General features: G+C 33.2%; 1 protein-coding gene across 1 annotated transcript; it reads right to left on the bottom strand.

Annotated features, from left to right (window-relative positions):
* Positions 1–5,021: 5,021 nt before the first annotated feature.
* LOC107643523 (xyloglucan O-acetyltransferase 1) lies at positions 5,022–8,664 on the bottom strand. The gene is made up of 2 exons (XM_016347199.3): positions 8,053–8,664; positions 5,022–6,267 (listed from the first exon to the last, which is right to left on the bottom strand). Exons 1-2 carry the CDS (start codon positions 8,516–8,518, stop codon positions 5,180–5,182), a joined length of 1,554 nt encoding a protein of 517 aa, XP_016202685.1. The 5' UTR covers positions 8,519–8,664; the 3' UTR covers positions 5,022–5,179.
* Between the last annotated feature and the right edge of the window lie 1,722 nt (positions 8,665–10,386).

Genomic DNA, 10,386 nt, shown 5'->3' on the forward strand with positions numbered 1-10,386 from the left:
ACCATCAATGGAACCTAAGGCCAGAGAAATCTCAAGAAAGAGGAAAGGGAAGGCAAAAGCTTCCACCTCTGAGTCATGGAAGATGGAGAGATTCATCTCAAAAGCTCATCACAAAAAGGATAGAGCAAACAAGAGAGCCCACTTATAGACCTCAACAAGAGCATGAGGAAATTCCTCACCATGAAATCCCTGAGATGCCTCAAGGGATGCACTTCCCTCCACAAAACTATTGGGAGCAAATCAACACTTCCCTAGGAGAATTAAGCTCCAACATGGGACAACTAAGAATGGAGCACCAAGAGCACTCCATCATCCTCCATGAGATTAGAGAAGATCAAAGAGCTATGAGGGAGGAGCAACAAAGACAAGGAAGAGACATAGAGGAGCTCAAGAGCACCATTGGTTCTTCAAGAAGAGGAAGATGCCACCCTCACTAAGGTGGACCCGTTCCTTAATCTTCTTGTTCTTATTTTCCTGTTTTTTGGTTTTTGAGCCCTATGTTTTATTTATGTTTGTGTCTTTACTATATGATCATTAGTGTTTAAGTGTCTATGTCTTAAAGCTATGAATGTCATATGAATCCATCACCTCTCTTAAAAGAAAACTGTTCTAAAAACAAAAGAACAAGAAGTACATGGTTTCGAATTCATCCTTGAAACTAGTTTAATTATTTTGATGTGGTGACAATACTTTTTGTTTTCTGAATGAATGCTTGAACAGTGCATATGTCTTTTGATATTGTGGTTTATGAATGTTAAATATGTTGGCTCTTGAAAGAATGATGAAAAGGAGAAATGTTATTGATAATCTGAAAAATCATAAAATTGATTCTTGAAGCAAGAAAAAGTAGTGAATACAAAAGCTTGCAAAAAAAAGAGAAAAAAGAAAAATGGCAAAAAAAAAAGAGAAAGAGAAAGAAAAAGCAAGCAGAAAAAGCCAAAAGCTCTTTAAACCAAAAGGCAAGAGCAAAAAGCCAATAGCCCTTAAAACCAAAAGGCAAGGGTAATAAAAAGGATCCAAGGCTTTGAGCATCAGTGGATAGGAGGGCCTAAAGGAATAAAATCCTGGCCTAAGCGGCTAAAACAAGCTATCCCTAACCATGTGCTTGTGGCGTGAAGGTGTCAAGTGAAAACTTGAGATTGAGCGGTTAAAGTCAAGGTCCAAAGCAAAAAAAAAAAAGAGTGTGCTTAAGAACTCTGGACACCTCTAATTGGGGATTTTAGCAAAGCTGAGTCACAATCTGAAAAGGTTCACCCAGTTATGTGTCTGTGGCATGTATGTATCCGGTGGTAATACTGGAAAACAGAGTGCTTAGGGCCACGACCAAGACTCATAAAGTAGCTGTGTTCAAGAATCAACATACTGAACTAGGAGAATCAATAACACTATCTAAAATCTAAGTTCCTATAGATGCCAATCATTCTGAACTTCAATGGATGAAGTGGGATGCTAAAACTATTCAAGAGGCAAAAAGCTACTAGTCCCGCTCATCTGATTGGAGCTAAGTTTCATTGATATTTTAGAATTTATAGTATATTCTCTTCTTTTTATCCTATTTGATTTTCAGTTGCTTGGGGACAAGCAAAAATTTAAGTTTGGTGTTGTGATGAGCGGATAATTTATACGCTTTTTGGCAATTTTTTTACATAGTTTTTAGTATGATTTAGTTAGTTTTTAGCATATTTTTATTAGTTTTTAAATAAAATTCACATTTCTGGACTTTACTATGAGTTTGTGTGTTTTTCTGTAATTTCAGGTAATTTCTAGCTGAAATTGAGGGAATTGAGCAAAAATCAGATTCAGAGGTTGAAGAAGGACTGCTGATGCTGTTGGATTCTGACCTCTCTGCACTCAAAGTGGATTTTCTGGAGCTACAGAAGTCTAAATGGTGTGATCTCAATTGCGTTGGAAAGTAGACATCTAGGGCTTTCCAGAAATATATAATAGTCCATACTTTGTTTGAGTTTAGACAACGCAAACTGGCGTTTAACGCCAGCTCTCTGCCCTATTCTGGAGTTAAACGCCAAAAACAGGTTGCAAAGTAGAGTTAAACGCTAGAAACAAGTTACAAACTGGTGTTTAACTCCAAGAAAGACCTCTGCACGTGAAAGCTTCAATGTTCAGCCCAAGCACACACCAAGTGGGCCCGGAAGTGAATTTCTGCATCATTTACTCATTTCTGTAAACCCTAGTAACTAGTTTAGTATAAATAGGACTTTTTACTATTGTATTTACATCTTTTGATCATGTTTTGATGATTGAACCCTCTTTGGGAGGCTGGCCATTCGGCCATGCCTGGACCTTGTTCTTATGTATTTTCAACGGTAGAGTTTCTACACATCATAGATTAAGGTATGGAGCTCTGCTGTTCCTCATGAATTAATGCAAAGTACTACTGTTTTTCTATTCAACTCAAGCCTATTTCTTCTCTAAGATATCCATTCGCACACAAGAACATGATGAATGTGATGATTATGTGACGCTCATCATCATTCTCACTTATGAACGCGTGCCTGACAAACACTTCTGTTCTACATGCAAACAAGCTTGAATGTGTATCTCTTAGCCTTCTGATCGTGAGATTAGAGTCTTCGTGGTATAGGCTAGAACTATTGGTGGCCATTCTTGAGATCCGAAAAGTCTAAACCTTGTCTGTGGTATTCCGAGTAGGATCCGGAAAGGGATGGCTGTGACGAGCTTCAAACTCGCGAGTGCTGGGCGTAGTGACAGACGCAAAAGGATTACTGAATCCTATTCCAGTATGATCGAGAACCGACAGATGAATAGCCGTGCGGTGACAGCGCATCTTGAACCATTTTCACTGAGAGGATGGGAAGTAGCCATTGACAACGGTGATGCCCTATACAAAGCTTGGCATAGAAAGGAGTGGGAATGATTGGATGAAGACAGCAGGAAAGCAGAGGTTCAGGAGAAACGAAAGCATCTCTATATGCTTATCTGAAATTCTCACCAATGAATTACATAAGTATCTCTATCTTTATTTTAAGTTTTATTTATATTTTCATTATTAAAACTCTATAACCATTTGAATCCGCCTGACTGAGATTTAAAAGGTGACCATAGCTTGCTTCAAGTCGACAATCTCCGTGGGATCGACCCTTACTCACGTAAGGTTTATTACTTGGACGACCCAGTGCACTTGCTGGTTAGTTGTGCGAAGTTGTGACAAAGTGTGTGAATTACGTTCCGAGCACCAATTTGTTGGCGCCGTTGTTAAGGATCACAATTTCGTGCACCAACCCTTCAAGGCAGCAATTGGAGAGGGGGTAACAACAGTGGTAGTTAGAGACAGCATGGGAAGGATGATAACAGGAACAACCAATAGGATAACTACGAATTCCAGTCTAGCTACAGAAAGTATGGAAATTAGAAATGCTATCATTTTAATCAATAACTTTGGGATGAAAAAAATACTGATAGAATCCGACAATCTACCTGTGGTGCAAGCGCTAAAAGCAGGGAATAGAATTGCTGAAATTGAACCAATACTTAAGATATCCAAGCATTGAAGGGGGAAGATGATAGAATTGACTTCATATGGACTCCGAGAGAAGGGAATCAGGTAGCTTATAAAGTTGCTTTAATGGAGTTAATGAGCAAATTGGGAATAATTTGGAGCATAAGGCCTCCACCAGAAATCATATGTGTTATATATGGGATGCGGGTAGGATAGGATATGGTAGGATACACCCTAAATCCGTATCCTACCTAACTTCATACCTGAACCAATCTCTACCCTACCCGCAGTGGGTCGGGTAGCCTATCCTACCCGAACGGATTGGGCCGAATTGGATACTCATGGATAGGGTATGTATTGCCAACCCTAAGCTAAGGAGAGGCCTGTATAAGATTAAGCTTAGGCAACTAAAAGTAGCAACAGGTAATGCTATCAGCCAGCAGCAGAGACACGACCTAGCCAGAGAAGCTCAGATGGCCAGAATCCATGGTGGGAGACACGATCATATCGAACTAGGTATCTCAGCTACCGTTCCAAATTGGGAGAGAGTAGCGAAAGATACCTGGTGAATCTGGGCGTTGCCTCGTCGCCGTTAGCCTTCTGATGGAGATGGTCAGCCATGGGCGTCGACATCCGATTCTGAGTGCAGCCATGGCAGGGGCAGAAATGAGTGTTTGGCTGCAGGAAGATATCCAGAGTAGAGCCAAGTGCGTAACAAGGTTCGGACTTTGACTGCAGAACCATTGAAGTCAGCGGTGATATAGGTGTTGCGGTGTTGCTGGCGGCGTTGGCGTAGCAGGTCGTCTGTGAGTAAGGAGCTGATTCCATCTAGGAGGAGACTAGGCATGAAGCTGTCGCTGATAAGGGAAGAAGGAAGGGAGAGTCGGGCATCCATGGAGATTAGTCTTCCAAATCGGCAGCAGTGAGGAATAAGAGTCCGGTTTGCTTCAGTTGAGTGGGTTGGGATGGTCCACATTCCTGGATGGGTCGAGTCTTTGTAGAACTAAGCCCATGACAAAAAAAAAGCATTAGAATAGAAATAAAAAATACTATTTTAAGAACAATTGTTAGTTTATTAATTGTAATTAGGATTTTTTTTTTCTTTTCACAATTTTGAGGGTAAGGTTGTCGTTAAGAAAAAAAATAATATAATGAATAAAAATAGACCCAAAATCCAATTAGAATACTTCTATTAGTTAGTTGAAATTACTATAAATAAAAATAATAAGAATATAATATATTAAGCAAAAATTAATAATTATATCTTTTTCTCTTTAAAATTTTTTTAATGGAATTTTCTCTCTCTCTATTCTTCCGTGATTCTTTTATACACTTTTCTATTCTAAAACATTTCTGTTACATTTATGAATAGTCCCTTGATGGAATGTATTAGCTGTATTACTTTTGGATTATTTATTGTTAGCTTTGCTGAATTTTATATAAATCCTTACCCAAAATCTTTCTAAGAAAAAGCTCAAATAAAAATACAACCATTGTACACGTATTGACCTTAAAGCAACTGCAATATCAAACACAGTCAATATAATGAAACATAATCAACACTTAATCATTTGATTGAAATTGTTGCATCCTTCTAATGCAACATTATTCACAACCCAATAATGGCGGAAAGAATAAATTGTGACAAATGTATTTACATTTTTTTTCTTCTTGAATAGAAGAATATCTGATTGTTCTTCATCAGTCCCTGGCTTTACCCCAATTCTTTATCATCTCTAGAAGAATCTCATTCCATGTATCAATAGGACCAGGCAAACACCAATGAACACAATCATTTTGAACACGTTTGGGAACCCCATTAGCAAATGGAAAAGGGACCATATAAGCTCCTGGATGGCCATCTGCTCTCAACAATGATAACTTGGTCACATCCATTGCCTCTATCCTAAACCCTCCAAATTCTTTGCCTTTTTCCTTGGCAATTTCCACTTCTTGCATATCAATCTTTCTAATGGCAGCATTCATTCCTCTAAACTTCTTCCTTCCAAGCTTCATGTAAGGCCTCCTTCTTGCACAAGTACCTCCTTTATCCCAACCACCTTCCTCAAAATGAGAAGGAGAATATGTTCTCACAATTACATCCACTTTATCCCCCTTTGATGCTTTTCTCTCTATTATGGTATTAATAGCGAGCCTCAAAGCCTTTCTTATTGGGCCATACATGTCCATTTTTGTTGTGCAATTAGGATGTTGAAAATTTAGACAACCCACAATTGAACCACCCTCATAGTAAATTGAAGGAATATCAAACCAATGACCTAATGAAAGAACAATCAAATCCATTTTATCTAAATGCTCCGCCCACTTCTCATTAACACGGTCCAAATGCATTTTGTTATGGTAATTGGGCTCAGTTATCACTCTTTGCACACCTTCCACAAGAAATGGGGACCAATAGAAGGAAAAATGTACATTATGGGAAGGAAAGTGCCATTTGTTGAAAGCAATAGGGTTAGGAATTGAGGCAGTGGATAGCATGCAAATAAGAGAGTCAAATTGGTTCCTAGAAACTGAGTCTCCAATAAAAGCTATGTGCTTGTTGGAAACATGTTGGAGAAAAGTGTTTGGTCCAAACTTTGGAAGACTGCATTTATTTGGTTTCCATCTCCAATAGAGATATTCTGAGTCAGGCCTTCCATTGGCTTTGCAATTTCGGTTCTCTTTGATCAAAGGACATGAGGTGCTATTATACATAGGACCTTTTCTATAAGGGACCCATTTTCCATTCGTGTAGTCACATGATCGGATCTTATAAGCAGTTGCCATTTCTACAACAAAGGAACAATTAATAATTAGTCACTCAATTATAGATAGACCCGAACCGGCCGGCCAAACTGAAAATCGTTTGACTATGCCGTTCGATTGATAAGCCAATTGATTATGAACAGTCGTTCGAAAACTAGCTAAATTTTAATGGACTGTTCAAATTTATGACAAAAATTACTTTTTTATATATAATACATTATTTTTATTTTTAATATTATACCATAATATATTTAATGATACGAAAAAATAATACATTTAATTTAAATTAAATATATTAAAAATTAAAAAATATCAAATGTTATTATTTTTAAATAAAAAATTTGCAAATTAAAATATAATAAAATTAATAATTTTTTTATTTGATTATTTTTTATTATTCTATAACATAAAATATATGTATTCTTTTTTATTTAACTCTTATATTATATTTATATGAGAATATAAAATTTTAGTTAATTTTACACTTTTAATTTATATATTTTTAAAATTTATATTAGCATATATTTATTTTTGTTTTGTGTATTTGTTTATAATTTTATATATTATTTCATTATAATTCGATTATTCCGGTTAAATTATAGTTAAAATTTTAAATCAGTTGAACTGCTAAATCGATGAACAATAAACAATTTAATAACTGATTTGATTTTCAAAATCTTAGCATAAATACCCAAATTATTAATATTTTTATTTTTTAGAAGTTATTAAGAATCATTCTGGTTTTATTGCCCAACAGTAAGGTAAAGTTTGGTTGTTCTCCCTAGAATCAAGTATGGATTTTAGAATTGATTAAGAAAAACTTTTTATTTTTATTTTAAAAGCTTCTTGTCGAAATTACTTTTAGAGGAACTGCTAATACAAATCGTGTTATTTCCAAATCAGTTCTAACTTCTAACTAAATCAATTTTGCATAATATATATAATTAATTCTATCTAAAAGCCACCTATGTATATATAACTAAAGTATAATTAAACATACAAAAAAAAAAAACTTTAAGAGGAACTGTTAATACAAATCGTGTTATTTCCAAATCAGTTCTAACTTCTAACTAAATCAAATTTGCATAATATATATAATTAGTTCTACCTAAAAGCGACCTATATATATATATATATAATTAAAGTATAACTAAACATACAAAAAAAATTGTTGAAAAGTAGCTAGAGAAAGCATACCAATAAATTAAGGCAATATATTTAGTCTTAAAAATAAGATATTCAAAAAACTTGTATGTGCTTGTAGAATATATAAGATTTAATTTTTGCTTTGTTAGTTCTATCCAGTCATTAATATATTTTAACATCTCAAATTTATTAGAAACTAGCGACTTACCAGGCTGTTAAGTCTTTGTCTATTATTTTTTTATGTTCTTATTTACCTAATTATAGAATTGATAATCAATAATCTGAAAAGAAAAAAGACAGATAATAAATTATTAAAAGAAGCTTCCATAAAACCATCTTATATTGACCATGCAAACAATAAATAATTTTTAATAAATACAGTGAAAAAGTTTCATCACACTATCATGTATAGAAAAGTTAAAAATTAAACTGTTCAAATAAGGCATATATAACATCTTGCTCCTAAGAAGCACAATATATATATATATATATGAGCAGTGTTAGGGCAGCAAATTTTATAATTTGTAGTTATTAATTAATTATTAATAGTATTTTTAATAGTGTAAAATTATTCATTTTTTTATACTGATTAAATGCTAGCGAAATTTTAATAAAAGTGCTAGCCCCTTATATCCTAAAAATATGCATGCATGCACATGTACCTGTAATAGTGGTAATAAGAGGAGGAGGAGGAGGAGGAGTAGGAGAAGAAGAAGATGGTGGCAGTAGCGGTGGTGGTGCTGACGGAGGAGGAAAAGAAAGAGGTGGTGAAAAAGTAGAAAGAGAATGAGAAAGAGGAGGAGACAATGGATATAGCGGAGGAGAAAGAGGCGGCGGTGGCAATAGAAGAGGAGGAGGAGGAAGAAAAGGAGACAATGGATATAGTGGAGGAGAAGGAGGAGGCGGTGGCGGCAGTAAAAGGGGAGGGGAGGCAATAGCACTAGAAATTGAATAGTGAAGAGGATGATGAGTTTGTGGAGATGGTGTAAAGTATAGATAAAAGCAAAGGAAAACCATCGGAAAAAGAGACATGGGTGATGTAACCACATAGAGAGTGCATGGAATAACTCTCTTTGTGAGGAACATCGATGAATAATGATAATTCAAAGAAGGGTTTATGCTTCTCATTTTCTTCACTACTACTCACTCCTAGTTTCTTTCAGCTAATAAGAAGATTCAAGAGATATATGTCGGCAGTTAAGAAGAGAGAAAGACACAAATTCATTGCTGGGTTATCCATCTCAGCCTTAAACTTATTTGCAAACACATGGTATAGGAATCTCCATCATCTCGCTCTCTATTGTTTCTTGTCTTTTGGTCAAAACTACAACCATGGGTTTCTATCATATATTGATTATATTTTGAGTGATAATAATAATAATAATAATAATAATAATAATAATAATAATAATAATAATAATAATAATAATAATAATAATCTAAAATTATCTTATTTAATTTAATATTTATAATTTTATATAAATAATATTTAGAATTATATATTTATTACATTTAAAATTATTCCTTTATTTTAGTAATAATTAAAAAGTACAAAATAAAAAAATTTAGATTCTTTTAGCTTGATTTTTATTGTCTTTTAAATATGTTTTTTATATTTTGCTGTTTTTATTATATATTGCCCGAAGAATTTATTTATTTATTATTTTTTACGAGCCCAAAAAAACTGTTTTTCACTTGCCTACACATTACATACCCTCAAAGTAAACGTGCATGTATCTCCTCAACTCATTAAAGTGCATGGTGTCGTATTAAGCATATATTACAAAAATACAACTTCCCATACTGTAAAATTTGATGTTATTTTCATACAAAAGAATAATTTTAGATAACTGTAATATAATTTATAATAAAAGTTAAATATGAAAGAAAGAAACATTTATTAATTTTGAAGTAATAATATTAAGAGAAAATTCTACTCCCCTCCTTTGTGAGATGCTAAAACGACACTTTTCTCTTCTCTATTTTATAAATGTATATTTTCTTTTCTTCTAACTTTTAAAAAACCTCATCTTTAATCCATTTTAAAATAAAATTTTTGCTAATAGATATTTTTTTAAAAAATAATTTATTTTTTCTTAAAAAATGAATAAAGTTAACATTAATTAACACAAAGTTTAAAATGGATTAAAGAAGATACTTTTTAAAAGTTAGAAGGGAGGAGAATGTATATTTGTAAAAGAGAAGTGTTAGGACCAGTAACTTTTCTGATTTGTAACTATCAAGTAACCATCAATAATGTTTTTAATGGTGTAGAATTACTCACTTTTTTTTTTTGCTGATTACACATCCTGGTCAAAATTTAATAAAGTTACTAACCCTCTAAACTTTTTCTTTATAAAATAGAGAAAAAAGTAGTATTATTTTAGCATCTCGTAGAAGATAGTTCTAATATTAAAAAAATACTAAAAGACCATTAAAATTTATTATTGTTGACAATCACTTAATCATTAATATTTACGAATATGAAATAAAATATGTGGTTAAATTACTAATTAATGACTAAATAATAATAAAAAATAATAAATTTTAATAATTCTCTAATATTTTTCATAATATTTTTTATAGTTCGACCGGATATATATTGACCCGTTACATACGGTGTTAATTCTTTTCCTACACAAACTCAAATTAATACGAGACTTTATTTAGGGGAAGAATCATTGAATCGAAGCCTATTAGTAATTAAAGTAGAGTTTGTTTTGAGGTAACGAGACAGAGATTGAAAGACTGAGATTTAGTATTATGTTTGTTGGTTCAGAGATTGATACTAAAATTTTTGTTTTTGTCTCTAAAATTTCAATATTTTAGTACCTCCAAAAAGTAGGGACACAGAGGACTAAAATTTTTAGAGATGGAGACTGAAACTTTAATAACATTTTATACCTAAAATACCTCTATTTTAATTAATTAATTCTAATTTTACCCTTTGTGCAAATTAAACTAGAATTTCATTCTTGTTTCAATTTTTGTCTCTC

This window comes from Arachis ipaensis, chromosome B5, assembly GCF_059453495.1.
Source record: "Arachis ipaensis isolate K30076 ecotype BB chromosome B5, ASM5945349v1, whole genome shotgun sequence".
Taxonomy (NCBI): Eukaryota; Viridiplantae; Streptophyta; class Magnoliopsida; order Fabales; family Fabaceae; genus Arachis; species Arachis ipaensis.